The sequence below is a fragment of the Parambassis ranga genome, chromosome 15 (assembly GCF_900634625.1).
Source record: "Parambassis ranga chromosome 15, fParRan2.1, whole genome shotgun sequence".
Taxonomy (NCBI): domain Eukaryota; kingdom Metazoa; phylum Chordata; class Actinopteri; family Ambassidae; genus Parambassis; species Parambassis ranga.
In genome coordinates, this window is record NC_041035.1 from 8,816,466 (window position 1) to 8,837,538 (window position 21,073).

General features: G+C 40.5%; 2 protein-coding genes across 15 annotated transcripts in view; one reads left to right on the forward strand and one right to left on the reverse strand.

Annotated features, from left to right (window-relative positions):
• Positions 1-9,384, forward strand: part of LOC114447816 (mitogen-activated protein kinase kinase kinase kinase 3-like) — a 29,335-nt gene extending 19,951 nt beyond the window's left edge. For 6 of the 13 annotated variants that reach the window (XM_028424289.1, XM_028424294.1, XM_028424292.1 and 3 more), the window contains 17 exons: positions 1,806-1,857; positions 1,941-2,313; positions 3,227-3,333; positions 3,521-3,562; positions 3,673-3,757; positions 3,882-3,961; positions 4,064-4,124; positions 4,271-4,388; positions 4,570-4,628; positions 4,752-4,855; positions 4,979-5,150; positions 5,236-5,304; positions 5,416-5,508; positions 5,631-5,701; positions 5,839-5,894; positions 6,006-6,044; positions 6,619-9,384. In XM_028424289.1, coding sequence (XP_028280090.1) covers positions 1,806-1,857; positions 1,941-2,313; positions 3,227-3,333; positions 3,521-3,562; positions 3,673-3,757; positions 3,882-3,961; positions 4,064-4,124; positions 4,271-4,388; positions 4,570-4,628; positions 4,752-4,855; positions 4,979-5,150; positions 5,236-5,304; positions 5,416-5,508; positions 5,631-5,701; positions 5,839-5,894; positions 6,006-6,044; positions 6,619-6,706 — 1,669 coding nt within the window. In that variant the 3' untranslated portion in view covers positions 6,707-9,384. The remainder of the gene's footprint in view (positions 1-1,805; positions 1,858-1,940; positions 2,314-3,226; positions 3,334-3,520; positions 3,563-3,672; positions 3,758-3,881; positions 3,962-4,063; positions 4,125-4,270; positions 4,389-4,569; positions 4,629-4,751; positions 4,856-4,978; positions 5,151-5,235; positions 5,305-5,415; positions 5,509-5,630; positions 5,702-5,838; positions 5,895-6,005; positions 6,045-6,618) is intronic. The other 7 variants (XM_028424300.1, XM_028424301.1, XM_028424302.1 and 4 more) reach the window with 5 other exon arrangements.
• Positions 9,385-9,470: 86 nt separating this feature from the next.
• Positions 9,471-20,517, reverse strand: arhgef33 (Rho guanine nucleotide exchange factor (GEF) 33). 2 transcript variants are annotated; one of them, XM_028424303.1, is made up of 17 exons: positions 20,365-20,517; positions 17,966-18,009; positions 16,521-16,685; positions 15,654-15,766; positions 15,368-15,516; positions 15,169-15,288; positions 14,704-14,830; positions 13,989-14,121; positions 12,901-13,008; positions 12,600-12,692; positions 12,343-12,491; positions 12,167-12,253; positions 11,877-12,055; positions 11,300-11,760; positions 11,002-11,217; positions 10,778-10,917; positions 9,471-10,689 (listed from the first exon to the last, which is right to left on the reverse strand). In XM_028424303.1, the coding sequence occupies exons 1-17, from the start codon at positions 20,414-20,416 to the stop codon at positions 10,560-10,562; spliced, it is 2,466 nt and encodes an 821-aa protein (XP_028280104.1). In that variant the 5' UTR covers positions 20,417-20,517; the 3' UTR covers positions 9,471-10,559. The 2 variants fall into 2 exon arrangements, 1 of the variants encoding a protein (XP_028280104.1); XR_003671865.1 differs by lacking the exon at positions 9,471-10,689 and having other exon boundaries at positions 10,781-10,917; positions 11,305-11,760.
• Positions 20,518-21,073: the final 556 nt, after the last annotated feature.

The window sequence follows — 21,073 nt, forward strand, 5'->3', positions numbered from 1 at the left end:
TGCTGTCCGGTGTGAACTACTAACAGTAACCCTAACAGCTAACCAACAGACTGTCAGTGTTTTTACAGCTGATTCGATAGTAACAATGCTCTCTCTTTTTAGTCCTACAGTAGGTCATATGAAATTCTTACTGGATTATTAGCTATTTTTCTTTGATGCAACACAAGTCTGGAGTTCAGTTTCACTCCTTTGATAACCGATCCTGTGACCTTGTCGTCTTATTTGCTGTTGTCTTGTTTTGTTCTCCACTTGCATCGCCATCTGTGTGCCTCCTTGCTGTGTGTGCCTCCTTGCTGTGTGTGTGTGTGTGTGTGTGTGTGTGTGTGTGTGTGTGTGTGTGTGTGTGTGTGTGTGTGTGTGTGTGTGTGTGTGTGTGTGTGTGTGTGTGTGTGTGTGTGTGTGTGTGTGTGTGTGTGTGTGTGTGTGTGTGTGTGTGTGTGTGTGTGTGTGTGTGTGTGTGTGTGTGTGTGTGTGTGTCTGTTGTCTGTGTGTCTGTGTCTGTGTCTGTGTCTGTGTGTGTGTCTGTGTGTGTGTGTCTGTGTGTGTGTGTGTCTCTGTGTCTCTGTGTCTCTGTGTCTCTGTGTCTGTGTGTCTGTGTGTACTCGCACTACCTTCTGTCTTCTCTTGCCTCCCATAAAACTCTGCAGGTCTGGCGTCCAGCCTCTTCGCTCATTGTGTAAAAGCCAAAAGTCTGTGGTGGGCCAGAGTGTTCTTTCTAGACAGATTTTCCACTGAAGTCAGAAAAGCCTTTTGTGCTTTATGTTTCAGCATTTTTACTTATAATCACATCCAGTGCACACAGTGCAATGACAATAAAAATAGAAGGGACCTGAATTCCTGATTTGCAAACACACCACAATCAGTTCTGATCAGTAGTGTTACAGTTTCAGGCTATTATATAACAACCTAACGTTTGTGTGTTCTAGGGAATTAAATACTGAAAATGTTGGTAAAATTATAGGCCCTTAATATTTACATTTAGGAAAAGACTGCCAGCAATTGCAAGGTATTCATAGTAACTATGTGTCTGTGGAGCTTGTAAAAAACAGTTTTGTGCTTTCCTTTTGCTAATGCCTATGGATTCAGCACCTGACAGATCAGTCATGTTCCTTTTTCCATCACCAACTGTTAAAGATGGATTTCAAACGCCAAACTGTAGGCCTAAACTTCCCACCTTTTGACTCTGCTAACCTGGCTTCTTTTAGATGCTGTTTTCCCACCCTCTGCATTTCTGCACCTCCTTATATGACCCTTATGTAAACTGTCAGATCGCATATTACTGTCAAGTATAAGCGTCTGTGAGGGGGATAAGCTGCGTGTCTGTTACTTACAATTCAGCTGAGTCACTGTGACTGAGTCGTACTGATGTAGCTGTATTTGTTTTCACTGTGATTGCCTCCCAGCTTCTCTCCATTTGAATTTGTGTCATTCATCAATTACTCTTCAGATCTGAAATTTCCGAGCTGTCATGCATAAAGTCTCTGAAAGTAGATCTGATCTGAAGACTAAATTAGGATTGTTGTCTATCCAGATGCTGAAAAACATTTATTCATGATAAAGTAATATCTTCTACCATTTTTTCAGAGACTTTATACATTTGCATCTTCTGGTTCTAGTCACTGTATTTAGTGGTTAACCTTTTCATGACTATCTGTTGTCTGTCTCTATGTTAAATAGTGTCAGGCTATGGCTGTCATTTTCACTTTTTTATCTGATCTGGAAGTGACAAGTTAAAATCTATTGATTGCTTTATCTTGATTTTTGTTATATGAAAATATAATGTGAAATATCTTCTCATACTTTAGTAAATCAAGCACTATCATGAGGCCAAAGGTTCCACCCCCACTTCCTCCCAAGGTAGGAACAACCCAGCCACAGTCAGTCTATATTGTATATTCTCTTATTATTACAAAGATGTATGTACTGTATTTTCCTTCCAGCCTAAGTCCATCAGCTCGCCTCAACAGCAGCAGCAACAAAAACAAGACGACAGCCAATCACACAGCGAGGATGACGGTGGAGGCGGAGGGACCATCAAACGCTGTCCTGTCCCAGAGACACCAAGCCCCGCCAGGCCGGCCTCTAACGTCCCCCCACGGCCCCCACCCCCGAAGCTGCCGCCCCACCGCCGCAGTAGCCTAGGTAACGAGAGCCCGATGCGCAAAGACGTGGAAAACTCTGCCCCAGAGGATGATGGGAGCTTTAGGCATTTCTGGGAGTGGCTCCACACACCTCACACTGAGGAGGAGCTGGAGGAGGCGTGGGAGGTGCTGAAGGAGGTGAAAGAGGAGCAGGAAAAACAGGAGGAAAAGAGTAAGAGCAGCTGATTGATAGATGGGTAGTGTCCTCAGATCCTGTCGTCCCCTTCGATTGGTTGTGTGGTCTCCCATTGCTCAATCCCTGAAGTCTAATCGATATATTTGTTCCATAAGTCCATTAACAATAACACCTCTTATTTTGTTTTTGTTTGTAGATACCTTCTGTTCATCAGCTCCTGCTCAATATGACTGTTTGTCTCTAAAGCCATTTTCTAGTCAAGTCTGATTGGTTGCTTAATCCAATCATTCAAAAGCTGCTACCTGTCCCCCTCGCTTCCTAGTAGGAAGAAGGAAGAGGAGAAAACATTTTCCTGGCTTTGTCAGAACATAGGATTATAGATGATGTACATAGAAATGTGTATGGGTTCAGTTTTGTTTCAAAACACTGTGCATTATGGGGTCTTAAATCCAAACTTGGATTCATTTCACTGTTGGCTTTGTTAATTGGAGAAAAACCATACACATATATACCCCTGCTTCTCTGATTTTGCACTTTTTCCATTCAGTGTGAAAGCCAACGTAAACTTTATTACCAGAGTAGGTCTAGATTCAGTGATTACTTGTGTGTCTGTGCGATAAAAGGGACAAACCTCCCAGTCATAGTTCACCACTGTCTAACTGATGGTGTGTGGAGTGTTCAAACCCACCTACGTTCATGACAACATTTGATCCTCTGTATTCTTCCTGCTAGCCTGCTCCTTCCCGCCCTCCTCTCCCTCTCTGCGCCCAGTAGTTTTTTTTCATTACTTTAACTCTTTACTGTCTTTAGAAAATGATATTATTTAGAAATTATAAGCAGCATTTTTTACGAATAGTGTTATTGGGCTGTGTCTGTATCTGTGTCAGATGCACAGGCATCGTGTTTCTGTGCAGCTTGCATTCATCGCATGGTGTCTGTGTCATTGAAGGTAATGGGCTTAACTCTCCCCATAATGGCGAGAGGGACAGTCCAGCAGAGAGACAGTCCACCATGCCCCCTAGTGTCCCCACACGGAAAGACAAAAAGGATACTCCGGTAAGAAGACAACAGTGCACCATGGAGTCCTCAGTCTACATTAGATAGTTTTTCAAGTCTTTAAATTTGATAAATGGAAAAAAAGAAATGCAATGCTCCAAGTCAGATGTTCATTTTTTTTTACATTATAGCATTGTAGGTTATTTTCTAATATTGTTTAGTTAATATGTGTGTGTTGTTGCCCCAGAAGCCGATCAGTAATGGTCTTCCACCTACACCTAAAGTCCATGTAAGTAGAATTTTCTTTTTTCTGTCTTCATTTATGTGTTGTTTTAATTTTTGTATTACTTTGCAAAAACAACTACAGTTGAACAAAGATGATCTTTTGTGTTTTTCCAGATGGGTGCATGTTTCTCCAAAGTGTTCAATGGCTGTCCTCTGAAGATCCACTGTGCCACTTCATGGATCAACCCTGACACCAGAGGTAACAGGAAAACAAAAGCGTAGTTAAAACTGCATGGTGATGTCATCCTGAGTCACAACACTGTGTCTCTGAGGGTTTGGGAGTTTTGTTGGGACCTCATAAAATAATTAATGTTGTGTTTCAGACCAGTATTTGATATTCGGAGCTGAAGAGGGAATCTACACATTAAACCTCAATGAGCTGCATGAGACAACAATGGAACAGGTAAGACTCGAAAAGTTACATTTATAAATAAAAGCAATAATCTTCGTAAGAAAAAGAAAGTGTACTAGTTGCTGCAAATGTAATCTCTGCGTTTGTATGCAGCTGTTCCCTCGGCGGTGTACCTGGTTATATGTCATGAACAGCTGTCTTCTTTCCATATCCGGTGAGTCACAATGACCTGTATCTGTGTAATGGAATTGTTTACTAATAGATAAGGGTGTTCTCTTTTTAACCTAAAATTACCCTTGATAATAAACACTTGAATGATTTATTTTTATATATATTTTGTTCTGTGTGGTCCCATTCCAGGAAAAGCCTCGCAGCTGTACTCCCATAGTCTAAGTGGTCTGTTTGAACAGGCCCGACAGTTACAGAAGTTACCAGTAGCCATTCCCACACACAAGCTGCCTGATAAGATGATTCCCAGGTAAAGTCAAAGTCAATTATTTACAGAGTCTTATTTCCTTGTAACTCACCTGAGCCAATGTTTCAAGATTTTCAATAACTTAAAACCTAAAATATTCAGGTATGAAATCCATATTTAATTAGGTAATATCAACAATAAAATAAAAAGCGTTTTTAAGAGGTAACATGTCTTTTGGTTACAGGAAGTTTGCTGTGTCCAACAAAATTCCAGACACTAAAGGGTGCCAAAAGTGCTGCGTAGGTGAGTTACTATAGCAGAGGACTTCATATACTTTGTGCTTTAAAATAATCTTTAGAAACATGTTAACAGAGGTGTAAAAAGAAAATGTTTTTATTTGAATTATTTTATCTTGTTTTTGTGCAGTTCGTAACCCGTACACAGGCCATAAGTACTTGTGTGGAGCCTTTCAGTCCAGTGTCATGCTGCTGGAATGGGTGGAGTCCATGCAGAAGTTCATGCTCATCAAGGTCAGTTTGCCTCCACCTTTGTATCTCTGTGCTTCTTTTTAGCTCATTTTATCACAGAATTCTACACAAGCACAGTTAGTGCTTCACTTTTGTTCCTACCTTCTCTTCATCTACTCAACACAGACCATCGACTTCCCGTTGCCATGTCCGTTGGAAGTCTTTGAGATGCTGGTGGTTCCGGAGCAAATGTATCCCCTGATCTGTGTGGCAGTCAGTAAAGGAACCGAGCTCAACCAGGTGGTCCGATTCGGCACCGTCAACCCAAACTCTACCTCCTCCTGGTTCACGGAAGCAGGTAAGAACTGTGAGAGTGGTGCTACAGCTTAAAGTTGATGTGTACATCATTGAGACCAAAATATTCCTCTTCTTCCTCTATGCAGACACTCCACAGACATGTGTGATCCATGTCACGCAGCTAGAGAGAGACACCATCCTCGTCTGCCTCGACAGTGAGTAACTGAACATTTATAATCATTTCTACTTCTCCACTTTTTAACATTGATCATTTTAAAACATGAGACTTTACTCATTGAATTCCTGTCTCTTTCTTCGTTCTGCAGGATGTATAAAGATTGTGAACCTCCAGGGCAGGTTGAAATCCAGCAGAAAGTTGTCAGCTGAGCTAACCTTCAACTTCCAGATTGAATCCATAGGTAAATGGAAAGAGAGGAGCCAAATATTTAAAATTATTGCACAGTGTCACTCAGAGCTACATATATCATTTTCTTCTAGTGAATTAGTAATCGACAAACAAGCAATAATTATTTTTTTGCAGTTTGTCTCCAAGACAGTGTACTGGCCTTCTGGAGGCATGGCATGCAGGGACGGAGTTTCAAGACCAATGAGGTAAGCGTGATACATGGCTTCTGTCTTTTCTGTAATTACAGTACATGTTAAGGATGGCTCCTAAAATCAAAGATGTCTGTCAAGATGTCAGTATCTTATCATGCTACCCTACATATTGTGTGACTTTCACCCATCAGATCACACAGGAGATCTCTGACAACACACGTATCTTCAGACTACTGGGATCAGACAGGTAAGAAACACAGACACTTCCTTTATATATCATACCTAAATCACACGGACAAACACACGCTTAGTTCTCTGTTAACGTCTTCTCTGATGTCTCGTCACTAACTGACCATAGAGATCCAGAGGCTGAGGACAGAGGCCTCACTCTGCCCAGGTACACTCACTGCTCACTGGCCACAAATGGTTTTTGAAACTCTTTTTGTCGGGGCTCTTGAGACGTGGATATTGGATACCAAAATCATTTGAGGACATAATCAGTTTCTATAAATGTAGAAGTTGACACGTCTTAGATGTCATTTACTGCAACTTCACTCAGTTTGAAAAATACAAGACGATGATTTTGGTATCTGTTGCCACATTACTGAGAAGCTAAGACCCTTTGAGTTATGATGTGTGAATGTGTGAGCCTCTTAACAGCTTTTTCACACTTCCCCTTTGGGTAAACAGAGTACACACAGTCCTCTCTCAGTGTCTTTTTCCAGATAACATGGCTTTTTAGACTCAGACCATATCCTGTGTGGGTTACTGGCTCTTGCACATATGGTTACAATAAATTCTGGGTGTTTACTTGATTCTTGACCTGGATTCTAACATGTTTTCACTATTTTGTTAGAACATCATGCCGGGCTGTTCTCTTGTTTGGGATATAAAGGTCAACAGTTGCCCTTGAAACTAAACTTGATGTATCGATGTGTGTGTGTTTATGGCCATGTGTGTTTGTGTTTCAGGGTGGTGGTGCTGGAGAGCAGGCCTACGGACAACCCCACAGCCCACAGCAACCTCTACATCCTGGCAGGCCATGAAAACAGCTACTGAGCTACACTCACATACACAAACACACACACAAAAAAAACAATTCTCATCACTATTGCAGACAAGGGAGGAAGCAACTGGTAGATCTTTAACCCACCTAGCCTTCACCTCTTCATCCGGCCTGCTGGCACTGTGACTGAGGGATGAGCAGCTCATGAGTTGCAGGTGTGTATTCCCAGTTGTAGCCATTTTTAAAAGCACCGCAGTGTTATATGTGTGTATCAGTAAAGCGTATTGTGTTAGAGCAGCAGGGTTTTGGGGATTTGAACTGCTGGGCTGAGGCCAGGTTTGTTTGAGATAGCTTTTCCTTTTTCCTGATACCACCTTCCCCTGTATACTGCACAATGGGAAAACACCATCCAGCACGCAAATATGACTACAACACTACTATACTACTGCTACTTGCGCTAAAGCTTCACAGAGGGGCCATCTTGCACAGAAGTTCTACCTTCTCTCCTTCATCGCCCTTCCTCTTCCACTGCCTCGTCCTCCTCTGTCTTTCCTCCCCCTCCTTCCCTTTTTATTTTAGACTGTCCCTTTATTTATTGTGGCATGATGTAACTTTATCAACCAGGATGGCTCTTCTGTTTTATTTGTTGTGTTTTTTTAAAAGGATAAAAAAAAAAAAGCTTCGCCACTTTCGCTAGCATCAAAGTCCAGTACCCCTCACCACAACACACAAGTGCTTAATTGACCTCTATTTAATTGTTGTAAATATAAATGTAGTATTTTTTTGACAAACACTAAAAAGGACTGGTCATGTAGATAGGCGTGTGTATAGTTGCTCTGTACAGCTGTGGAGACAAAAAAGAGAGAGGCGTGGAGGAGTGATGGGACAATGCATTCTCTCTCCTTGATCATGTGACGAGGGTCTAGAAAACCCTGCAGTCTCCTCAGGTGAACAGCTTTAGTAATCGGATATTACTCTCTTAATGGTGTATGGCTCAGGATGGAACTGAGCGAACACAGGAAGCAACACTGAATGGTCATTTTCATTCTGCATGCAGCATCATAGCTTCCTGCTTGTTTGCACCTGTCATAGCAACTCATCAGGGCAGCAGCGTTCTGTTTATTTACATTCGTTTCTCCTGTTTCGACATCATCCATTTAATTTTTTAATGCTGATTTAATCAGAAATCTTTTTTGTTCTTTGTGTTTTTTAATTTTTTTTTATTCAACCACTGGTGTTAAACGTTTGCACAGAGAAAAATGTATTTCATAAACAAATGTGATGTCATTATAATATATGACCTTGTATGTATGCACAGTGAGTGTGTGTGAATGTGGGTGTAGACCTAGAATATGTACAGATTTGGTCTTTAAGTGACAGTCATGTTTCTGGTTAAGGCTGATTGGGGAAAAAAATATCAAGCTATATAAAAAGAAAAAAGCTGGATTTACACCAAAAAAAACACTAACAGGTTAACCCATTTAGGCATTACAATTAAATTTTTTGACCCCAACAATGTGTTGAATTGATGAGTATTTCACAGCTGACGTGACACCCTGTTTAATATTAGCTATAGAACTCTAATCTGATACTCAAGAGAGACACACAGGATACAGATTCTCAAAATCTGCAGGATATAACATTAACCCTTACATTGCCGTGTCTTAGTGATATTAATCTTTAAGACCATGTTTTTTTTTCTGTGTAAGTCTAAGCTTGCATGTTGATCATTGCACTATATATGGGGGTTTTCATCAGCAGCCTTTACCGCTGTGACTCTTAAAGACCAACATCTGCACGAGAGATCACACTACATGCATGTAGATGCGCACTGTGTGGTGTCTAGGAGAGTCTAAGGTGTGGCAGTACACTACCAGTCTTTACAAACTGTGACACTAGACGTTGCTTCTGAGGACTTTGACACTAGTTTAGCTGAACCTAATGCTGAAATCTTCCAGAGCTGTCACGTCCTTTACATATGTAGAGGTGTAAACTAAAGTACATGAGACCACATAATGAGAAAACAAACAAAGCACACAAGGGACTTCCTCAGATCACCAAGCAACACTAAATACAAATGAGTGGTTATTAGGTTACTACCATTGAAGGTCATAAATCCTGTTACTGCTGCCATCTTGTGGTTAACATTACATCTGCCTCCCTGTCAGCAGTAATTAAGAGACATTATGGAAAGGAATGTACCAGTATTTAGTTCTGATTTGTTATTACCCTTGTGTACAGTGAAATTTGGTTATGGTGTCTTGACATCCACACAATAACATGCATTTATATTGCTTTAAATTGCCTACAAAATGTATCAGTGCCCCAATGAGCAATCTTAGCCAAGTTCATGCTAATACACGTGCTTCCTGCCAACAGCCATTAATACAGAGTGGGCTTAGTAACAGGGCTGAGTTTTTAAACCAAAAAATGGCCATTACTGTAAAACAGATTAATTTTATCTGTAGGCCAATTTAATCATGCTTCACATCAGATTGGATTGATTTTGGTTGATCCTTGGTCATATAAATGCCATCAGCCCTGCACGAGAAACCTTTCATTAGACATTTAGGAAAAATAAATCAAGTATTCCTTTACATTTATTAGGGCTCATCAGAAAACATGTTCGACATTTCTTAACCGAATGCCAAAATATGTTGCTGAAATGTACTTATGGCCATATTTAGATTAGTCTACCTCGTGCTGTAGTAAAAAAAAACAACACAAAAAATGTCTGGCTCTAATGACACCTGTCCACAGCATTCTCTCTAAACTGTGTGTCCTCTCAGTCAATGTGTGTAAATGAACAAAAGTTACTTAAATATCACAGATCAAAGTTTATTCTGAAATGTGAGATCTCAAAAAATTCTTAAGCTATAGCTGCACATTTAATGTGGACATGTTTTCAAACAGCATTCAGGGAGGCCTAACCTCTTTTGCCCATTTTCCACAGACTCCACACTCAAAATATGTAATTTTGGGAAAATGTCATAAAACATAATAATGTTCATACTCCCTCCTTTATGGACTTTGCTGATTTTTTTTTTTTTAAATAAATCAAGTACAGGTGGGCCTAAATCAAATAATGTATGTTGTGTTTTAGGATCCTTCGCTTACCAGAATGATATAAAACAATACATAATTGGCTTTTAGATGATTATTCTGAGACCGCCTGTTTTAAAATCCACCCTCTCTGTTGTTTAATACAAAATACAGTAGGTCACATCTATTCTGTCGCTTTTACATTACCTTTGTCTTTTGTTTTCATAATGCAACGCATACGTTATTAAGTGTACATAGTGTAAAATAAAATGGGTTTGTTTTACATACTGTATAATTGCCTATATTTTGTTTCAGAAGTGTAACAGATTTATGAGATGACTGGTTAACACATTAAAAAGAAGGAAGTGACATGTTTGTTTTGTGGTCATTTATGATGAAAAGGCGCTGATAGGAATAAAATAATTTTATAACACTTACTGGTTTCACCTGTTAGCACGGATCAGTATAACTGAGCCACCTTTTATATAATATAATGAAGTTATTATCAAAGAACATGTTTTACAAAATGCTTAAACATATAGAGAAATGTATACACAAAATATTAATTGCTAAATATTTGTTCTCCTGAGTATATATATATTTATAATTCTTATTATTGCTTAAGAATTTAAGCAGACTGAAAGCAGTCATTTACAGCATATAGATAAAAGTACCCTCAGTTGATTCTCCTGTCTCAGTAATGTGGCAGACATATTAACTGTACCACCTGTATCATTTTTGGTTGGAACAAAACTTTGGCAGATAACGCTATACAGCATTAATACAGCAGGTGTAAAAAAAAAACAGTCTCTGGAGCTTATTAGTATGTAAGAAAAGCCTGCTAATGTGTTCAGCCAGTGGTGTTTATACAGCGGTGCCACGGTTTAACTCCACATGGACCAGTTTGAAATTCTTCCCTGGTGTCTCTTGTTCACCATTGTTTTGGTTTTCTGATGTTTTCTCACCTGCCTTCTCCTTCTTCTCATCGCCGGTCCTAAAAACGAGAGAAGGGAAAAAAAAAATGTTAAAGCAGATTTGGTATCAGTCTATCCGTGTGCATATTTCCATGGTATCATTCTTACTTTTTCTTGAAGAGCTTCTTGAAGGAGCTCCTGAAGCCTCCTTTGTCTTTGCGACTCCTCTCACTGAAGGGGGTGTGGTTATTCTCCTCAGCCCCACCCCTCCACTTTGACTCATCTCCCCATGACTGGATCCCAGAGTCCTGTTGGGGTTGAACGCAATATTACATTTGCACAAAGTGGGTGAACATGACAACACTGAAGGGATGAATATGATAAAAACCCACCATGTTGAGCAGTCCCTGAAGATCTGGGCTGTGTTTGTCAGTGTCCACTCGGGGGCTCTGGACCTTACGGGACGGGGTGGAACCTCCTTTGCTTCCCTTGCTGCCCTGGCGCTCTAGCTTGGCGTGGCTGCCTACTCCCACCCTTTGGAGGGGGTCTGACAAAGGTCCACCATCCAGACCGCTCACTGTGTTCTCCATCTGGAGGCCGTTCAGCGACTAAATCGCAGACAGGATGTACATGTTGATTTGATACATATGTAAAAATGATGTGAGTATTTCTCCATGTAAACAAGCATACCTTACTCTTACGCTGGCTGGCCTGAAGAGGGCGATGCTGATTGCGACGCATCATCACAGCTTCATCTGGAGACACGCAGCCCCGGCTGGGCAGTTTATTGTAACTACTCCCTTGGCTTCCGCCGCCACCAAAGATATCTCGTGCGGTCGAAACATTTGTGGCTATTGCATGATGCGACGCTGAGGGGGCTTTGGGGCACTTCACAAAGGCTATGTCAATGGAGGAATCTGAAGAGGCAGATGAGCAGCGATCGAACATGGATGCGTCATGAAGGGAGCCTCCATCCTCTTCATAAAGGCTCTCCATCCCTGGGGGGTCGGGAGGGAGGAGGAACTCTCCAAGGGCATCAGCCAGAGCTGAGCCGGGCTGAACCTGACGGAATTCTGCAGGTCTGGAGGGTAGATGGTGCTGGCATGACATGGACCTTTCAGACATGTCACTCTCTCGGATACTACCAAGGCCTGAGAGAAAACTGTTGATTAGAGTGATTGTCCCAAATGCATTTAAGTGACAAGGTTTTCTGTTGAAGCAGCACTGGTCCCAAGATCCTGTGTGTAATCAAACATAATGCACAGACCTGCTGATTTGTGGTTCTGCGGGTCCTGTTCGGGGCTGAAGAATGGGACCTGGGGGGTCCACTCTGAGTCATAACAACGGGATTCAGGCTCTTGGTCCCGATCCCAGTCCTGGAAGCGGTGAGACTGGATCTGCTCCAGAAGACACTGCTTCCTTAGCTTCACCTGGTTGGCATGATCCCTGCATAACATAAACACAAGGGATATTTTTGAAGTTTCTCGAATAAAAACTGAAAAAAATGTATCAAACAATAAAATATAGATGGAAAGATATACGCAAGTGGATACTCACATCATTGTGCTGCTGCATGTGTAAGGTGAGCTGATGTTGGCTTGAATCCCACTCTCCACTGTCTTTAACAGCTGTTTCATGGTTGACCTGCACAGTTAACACATTTCTTATTTGCACAGATTTCAATTATGAGACAGATTTGTTTAAATGTGAGCTGCAGTGCTTTCACTCCTGACCTCTTCACCTCCTTGCGGTTGAGCAGCAGAAGCTCTTGGTTGTGCTGGAGGAGGTGGTGGTACTGTGCTGTGAAGGACCTGAACTGCTGGATGCACACCAGCAGCAGGTAGTAGTCTGGGTGCTCTGCATCTGTCTGTCTAAGCAGTCCCTGTTTATTCACATATAAATATATATGCACAGATGAATTTGCATATGTATAGAGAAAAGAATAGATGCTGATTATTATTGCTCATTTTCACAGCAGTGTTGATCCAACCTGGAGTAGTAGCAGGTACTCAGGGATCCTCTGAACCGGCTGAAGGAGCAGAGTGTGCAGGGACGGTTTGGATTCATCCCCCATTATGTCACTCTGACAGCCAATCAGAGCACACAGCAGCACAGAGGGACCAATCAGGATAGAAGGAGGAAACATGTTAGTACAGGTGTAAGCACCGTGGTGTTACTTAGCTGCGTCTGAGTCATTCTTGGTATTAGCTGCAGAATATGGTATTGATATATATATATATATATATATATATATTGATATTCTCCCTTATTTGTGTTTCATTCTGTGTTACCTCCACAAAGGCTGAGGACTTCACAGAGCTCGAGGCCAGCATGGTGACAACTGCCAGACAGTCTGGAAGCTCCTTCAAGTAGGACACATAGAAGTCCAAGAAATCACTCTGGATATGGATGGATGAAGAGAGGGAGGGAGGGAGGGAGAGAGAGAGAGTCATCCACAGGCAATTCTTCCTTCTTGCGCCACTCATAAAGTCTCTTAATGTTCTGCCATTCATTTGCAAGATGTTCTTTCCAATTACTGCTGTTCCTCCCTCTCACTTAGACACAATCAGCCTCACATTGGCTTTAATAAAACAGACTCATTAGCTTCAGTGTTTTGAGTCTGATCCTGGCTTTCAGATGGGTTTATACACCACCTTAATAAAACATTCAGTGGTGGATTACTTTCAATCCAAATATTAAGACTGTAAAAACATAATGTAAGTCTTTCCATTGTACACAGGGTATATCTAATATATATAGTACTATACTATTATACTATCTTTCCAGTGTCTTTTTTGCCATCAGTCTTCCGCACAGTTGTAACAAGAATCAGTGTTTCTGTCTGCTCCAGCTGTCAACATGGCTCCGCTGGAATTTGACATTTAAACACTGCCGCCACAGTGATTCAGACTCAGTATGAGGGTCTGAATCTTTGACCCTCCAGATTAAACAGCACTGGGTATTGAACTGTAGAAAGGATTTTGATTTACAGGCAAGCCGAACCACGGCTTGCCAGCAGGCAAGGCGGGTGACTGCTTGCGCCGCAGGTCAGTCAGGGTCCATGACAACCAACAAACCCTAAACTACAGCAATGACAATGAACAAAGTTTGTAATGACAGCAAAAGACCTCCCTCATGAGGCCCACGAGAAAATAAAGACCTTTTCTGTTGGTGTCAGATTATTTATAACACCATGGTGTTGGACACTTATCAGAGACATAATTCCACAAACACACAGTCCTCCAGAACATCGGGTAGCAAATGTCTGTCCCCTACTGTAAAGAGCAGATGGAGCAACAACCCAGACTCGTGTAGGGTTAATGACATTTGACATAAAATGCACTGTAGTTCCTACACGTTTTTCTGATTCTGTGTTTACCTCTTTGCTGGTGAGCCTCATGAATACATCTCCCATGATGCCTTGCCACTGGCACTTGAGCACACGTTCCTGCAGAGTATGGAGGAGTTCCAGGTGCTGCTGGATCAGAAACCTCAGACTGCTGGGAAATGGACTAAAGACAGGAGAAGAAGAGAGATGAGGTCAGTTATTGAGAATATTTTCCTATTTTGTATGGAGTCAAGATAGATGGAATTAAAGAAAAATGAAAAAAAAAGCATGAGAAAACCAACGTGTGAGAAGGATTTAAATACACAGTATGGTTTTGAAAGCCTGTTGTTTACACATCACTACTTTTTCAGACCATGTTTATCCCTTCATGTAGTACGTTTGACAATTTATGGTGCCATTTTGTGCAATGGACATCTGGCAGCAGGTTAAAGGGGTTTAAACAAATGGAGTCATTTATAACGCCGTTTGACCCAGTTCAGTGGTCGCACCATTGGGAACACGTGTGCTGAAGCTTAGCAGTGATTACATTAACGAGAGTAACTTCTCTGTCTCTCTGGTGTTTATGAGCAGCTTTTATTTGATTTATTTATTTCCTGTTCTCCTCTCACTGTAAGAGCACAAATTAGATAAGCAGCACTCCTGAATTACACACTGTTTAGAGCAGAGCAGATCTCTCCATAGGTTTGTATCAGTCTGACCTTTTTAGTAATGTCTTTCCATGTCTTTGTTGTGTCTGCAGGCTTACCGTTTGTCTTTGGGAGTGAGAGCCTCTGATCCGTTAAAGGAGATGTTGGCCTTCAGTAACAGAGACAGGTGGGATACGTAAACCCTCTCCGACTCCAGCAGCTCCAGGGCTGCTCTCTGTCTCTTATCTGCACACACAACGTACTCTAAGATTAAACACGTTACTCGCTAGTAAAAAGCAGGGGCATTAAAATGGGCTATTGGCTGGACTGCACCTGGATATATACTGGAAGCTACATTAGCTCACCTGCTAAGTATTTCAAAGCACCAAGGGTAACACTTTTCTTTTTTTTTTTTGGAAAATCAATTCATTTACTAGTGTTAGAAGGTGAGTGTTGTCCACAATTATTAAGTAACAAATACATGGATGTGCATATAGTATCAGCAGCAGTAAGCGGTAAGAGTACTGATGATAAATGGTTGCAGCCATGGTATCATTGGTGGCAGTAACAAGTGTAAGTCTTACTGTTTTCAGTGTGACTGCTGGGAGTCTCTGTCTCATCTCTGTTACTATTCCTCTCTCCCCACACTGGAGATTTGGAGAGACCACATCTCTGCTGCTGAGCCTCCTGCTCAGAGGTGGAGGCTGACACACACACACACACACAAATATGAGCAAAATGGCTCCTACAGGGTTCATCCTCACTCAAGCTACCCAGACTCACTCTGTGTCGATGTGTTACTCCTCTGTGGTGACCCGCTGTGTTGCAGGCTGGAAAAAAAGTGCTGAATAACACTGAGATCTGTTTGGCTGGGTGAACAGATATGTTCATCCCCCGACGCTGTTAGCACATCAGCCCTGGAACTCTTCCTGCTGTTGGACAAAAACAACTTAATTGACGAGTTATGCAACACAGTCTGTGTCTCTACAAATAATGGTGTAAGATTAAAAAGCAGGTTTATTTATAAAAATAATAAAAATTAAAAAATGGATAATGTGTTTAAGCCTACCTATGTGGGACCGAGATGATGTTTTCAGACTGCAGTAGTTCCATCCTCTTCTGCACCTCTCTCTGTCTGCTGGACATGTCTTTGATGTGGAACAACGCCACATTCAGCTCCTCCTGCAAGAAAGAAACAACTTTAGTTCAACTGCTTATCCAAAAGAACTCAAAAATATTATTTAATATCAGCTGTGTAAAAATAAAGACCACCGTAAGTGAGTCTAACAACCACTAAATTCTAAGGTGAAAAGGATAGGGGCCTTTTTTAAGAATCCAGTCTGATAGTAATTATATTAAATATACTATGAACATACACACACACCATAAATATATTAGGAGTATGTATGTGTTGGTGTGTCAGCCTGACCTGCCATACCATTCACTCTGTAAAAGTTCTGACTGTCAAAAATGGTCCTCCTGAAGTCCTCCTATTCACAAACAGATCCATCAATAATCTGCAATGTAGCAGGGTTGATGACTTGCCACTTCAAAATATTTGCAGAATTGTTAATAACACTTTGGATTTTTAGGCGTGAACACCACTGCACACCCTTTTGTTGATACTATTCTGGTTGTTGCTCTGCCTACACCACAAGGATCAGTCTCTGATTGGGTGAATCGGATTCATAGACCAGACTAATATTTTGTATAGAACGGAATAAGAATCAGTTTGGCTGGTCGGGCTATTGGTGTGTGTGCAGATGCATTACACAGGCCTTGCTTCCTGTCTAATAGATTAAATTAGTTTAAAGTTTCTACAGAGTTGCAGTCAGATGCTCCAAATTATGTTACTGAGGCCTCTTCACCTCACTCAGAATAGACTGTGTTTGTGTGTGTGTGTGTGTGTGTTTTTACTGGCGAGTGTCTTCAGCACCTTGAAAGTGTTGAGCGAGTTCTTGAGGCCCATTATCTTATCATCCACATCAGTCTGATGGGCCTGCAGCTTCTCTTCCAGGCGGTGGTCCCTCTGGCGCAGCTCGCACAGCTCCATCAGAGCGGCCTGGAGCCCTTCGCGCAGCTCAGCCACCAGGCCCTGCAACTGCATCACAAGGAATATTTTAATGCACAATTTCTTAATTTTATACTTTGATTATTTTATTTTATTAATTTATTTATTTTTTGCCTATTTGGGTTTTGATGTGCTTGATCTTCTCTGACTTTTTGGTGCTTTTTAAGACGTGACTTTCTTTACAGGCGTCTCTTCTCTACTTACTAAAAACTTAAAAATTCCCTCTTTTCTGCAGTTTTATTCTCAGTTTTCTCATGCATAGCTGATTGAATTTATTTAGTGGGGATAACTAAATCAGCTCATGGGAACATTACATGGGCTGAGCAGCTCGCTCTCTATCTTTCCATCTCTCTTGCTCTTTTTCTCAGTCATGTGAAAAGCATCAGGCAGAAGACTCAATAGAGAGTCTGTCCTGTTTGCCTGCTGCTCTTTTTCAGCCTTACTATAGTTGACAGAGATGCTGAGCATTCGAACACCAGGAAAAGTCCTAGATCTCATTATTTACTTACACCGATTGCAGGCTTAGTTAAGACATGTTTAGTTATTTCTTTACATTGGTCTATATTAGTCATCTGCATGCTGAAATGTTTCAGTTAATCAGCACATAACACGACATTGAAAGCAAGCTTTAGCAGCCTCAGTGAAAGACATACTCAAAACTCATTTTAAAAAAAAAACATTTTTTTTTTTTAATTATGTTGAATGGTTTTCTGAGCTCTTGTCCAGTAAAATGTTGCTTTAACCCACAGAGGCTCATGCCTCAACATTAGTCTCATATATTGGATCTGCTCTTCCGTGAGTAACTATGCAATCTTGATCAAATGTCATGAGACCTCATACAGAGAGAGCGGAAGCTTCACTCACTTCGCATTTTCACAGCTCCTGCAAAATGATAAGAACACAGACACTGAGACTTTTCTTCTCTCATGTTGCTCTCAAGCTTGAGTGAGCACCGACAACTATGACTTTAAATTTAGAACTTAACATTTCTGGTTGAAAGGTGTTAGTATAAAACCGATGTAACTTCAATCCAAGAATGTCAAGAAGAGACAGCACTCTGGCATGACTACACTGACCTTTGACCCTTTTCTGACTTATGACCTGAAGGTTTCCTTGAGATTTTTCCACGCGTTTTTACCATGAAAAAATGAAAAGCAAATGTTATTGAGACTGCTTGAGGCAAGTTTGTAGTAGCACAGTGATGTACCAGCAGCAGACATAAAGATATTAAACATCAGGGTTTCCCTGTAGAAATATGTGGATGTTTGCTCCTGGAGGAAGTAATTAACAGGAATTATTATCTTGATTACCTGAGCAATCTCCATGTTGGCTTCTTCCACATTTTCTTCTGTTTCTAGAAATCAAAAAATATAGAAAAAATTAACAATGAATAATACAGGTCAGGTATGGATGGATGAAATATTCTTACACTGAATAATACAGTAAAGGGCAAAGTCAGTGACTTTGTTAGCACTTAAATAAAAAGGTCCCATATTGGACACAAAAAGTCAGTTGTATGCTCCATCTACTCCTCCACCTCTGTCTGTTGACCATCCCCATGACCAGATTACGTCACACACACACACCGCCAGCTAGGTCATTCGGAACTGTCATGACCGTTTGTGGTTTTTGTGATAGCTGTTGCTACAAACACTGAAATCATTGGAGCAAAACTGTTTGAAACATGCATCTTCTCATAATAGCATTGCAAATTCTTCCAAATATGTAAAATGACATGGATAAGACTCCAGAACATCAGATGCTTCAGCTCTCCTCATGTTATCTGCTTTTTTTGATAAATGCATAGTATTTGCTAATAATACTGTTCTTTGTCTGAGGTAAATGTGTTTTGTGTGTAAATTTAACAAGCAAAAAACATCAATTTTTTAACTCACTGGAATAAACATGGCCAATAAATCTCCCAATTCCAACATCATAATCTTAAAAAACACCATAAATCATAGCACAGATTTAAATTCTCTCCTGTGTCCTGTGTCAAGTCTAACATGAAATGTAAGTTAATTGAAGGGATTACGTAGATCAGACAAAGAGATATCTCAATCTAGTCTTTAATCCAATGCATAGGTACCATTAATGTGTCAGATTTTTATCAAAGCAGAGCTCATAATATGTGTTTTAGGCCTGAGACGGAGAGGTTAGCACAGTAAAAGATTTCAGCAGTCATGTGAAAGCACTACACGTTAAACTCTCTAAAGGCAGGTCCTGTCCAGCTACACATGCGATCCAGCCTCATTTTAAAGTCCTTTCATGTCATGACTTAAAACCGAGAGTTTCTCCATTCATTACAAAATGCTGCATCAGCATATTCAGAATTATGATTTGTACTTATAATGCACAGTTAACTGGTTGTATAAAAGCACAATGAGTCTGTCTGTTGAGTAAATGTCACACATTGAGGCTGCCTTTCAAAACTGTAGAGGGTCATCTGAAACACGCATTTACTAACATATATTATCATGCGTAATGTGACAGCCAGAGTCTACTGCGTAACACTTCCTAAGTACAAAAAAGAGCCAAAGGAAAATGATAATGTTCCAAACAACGGAGTCCCTCTTTCTGTCTGCAGGAACACAGGGTGTGTGTCAAATTTCCTCTGGCGACAGAGATTTGTGCATTTTGCTCCAACTGTTACAGGCATCAAGATGCCTCGTTAAACTGCTGTCCCAGAGGGACCTCTGACTTCCAGACAGAAAGAGGCACATGGTGATTATTACGGTTTCTACTGTATGTGGTGACAAATATGACCCTTTGTATACTCCAGTAAAAACAATAGTGTGTGAAAGGGTTCATACTCTGTTAAATCAGTGCCCTTTTAATGGATTGCATGCTTTGAATCAACATGAAATTTCCATCTAATTACCCAAAGTAAGAACTGCGTTTTGAATATTTTGGATCATTTGGCCACATTACTGTTGTGTGCAACAGTGCATGAATATGACATTCACACAATAAAACTTTCAAATGTAAGCTGAACCCAGGAGTCCCTCTGATGGTGAGGTTTTATCTGATAAAAGATCCAATTTTTCATTCTTCTTTCACACCACAGAATGAAAACTATGAAAAAAAAGTTTCTCACCATGTAAACATAATATGATGTCACTATTTCTCTATCTTCTCTGTTTAGCAAGCTAACAATGCTAACAATACCAACAGGCTGATCTCTATGTACCAGCTGTGTGTTAACTAAATTACATCTACTTTAAAATACTCTACACTCTACAAGTTATTAGAATCAGAATCAGAAATGACTTTATTTATCCCTGAGGGAATCAAATTCTTGTTTGTTACAGACACATAGAAGAAATAATTGAAATATGAAATAGAAATATATAATAAATATCTAAAAACCTAGACAGCATTTAAATCCCTGAGTTGTATCTAAAGAACATACTACTGTATAAAAACCTTTACATAGTAAAGAGCATGACATGAATGTACCAGTATGAATGTACAATGTCAGTGTATTAACAAATAAATGTATGTTATCTATTGGTTTTAAGGATGTCAATATATTTTCCTATTATATATATATAATCCTATGGAGATGAAGGCCTGATGAAACATCTCTAAAAAGTATCCCTGTGCTTTTGATCTCTGGTACATTCATTTTTATGGTAGTTTTTATACTTTCTCATATTTTAGAGACTAAACAAACATTCAGTGGAAGCCTTTTCTTTTTTTATTTTACCTTCTGACATGCCGTCCAGCTTGTCCTCTGTCTCTGTTTTGCCATTCTCCATGTTTGTGATGTCCTGTTCTGTCTATTTCTCTGTAGTACAAGTTCCTTGTCCAGCTCAAAACAACTGGAACCCGCTCCTCCGCCTTGATCCTCTCCTCTGAACAACCCTATCTTCCGCTCTGGTCACTCACTGTCTCTCTTCCAAAGCATGTGAGTCCTATGATTTCCCTTTTGTACAAAAAGGTCCTTGTCTTCTGAGAGTAGAAGGACATAGGGGAGTGATCAGGAGGAGAGAGAGAGAGACATTTGTTCATCATACAGTCACATACTGTAGCAAGTAAGTCATTAGATTGAAGGAGGCGTGACTGGCTGTTAATGAGGATGATTTACGGAGCTATACTGATTAGAAGAAGACTGATGGAAAAGCTAGTGCATAACTATAAACTGTAGTACTCTGCAATCAACTTGTCCAGTTCTAATAAAGTGTCAGTAAAAGCCTGAGTGTGGCTGCAGAGGTCGTACCTTATCTTGATGACATGTTTGTAAAAAGGGCGCATTTATTTCCCTTTTCTGCCACTTTTACCAGATTCTTTCATTTATCAGATTCTGATAAGATTCCACCTAAACCTGAACATGCAGACCTTTTATTGGCCACTTGGGGGCAGTCAAATGAAAGATGGATTTCCATTGTGATGTATACATACATTTAATTCATCAC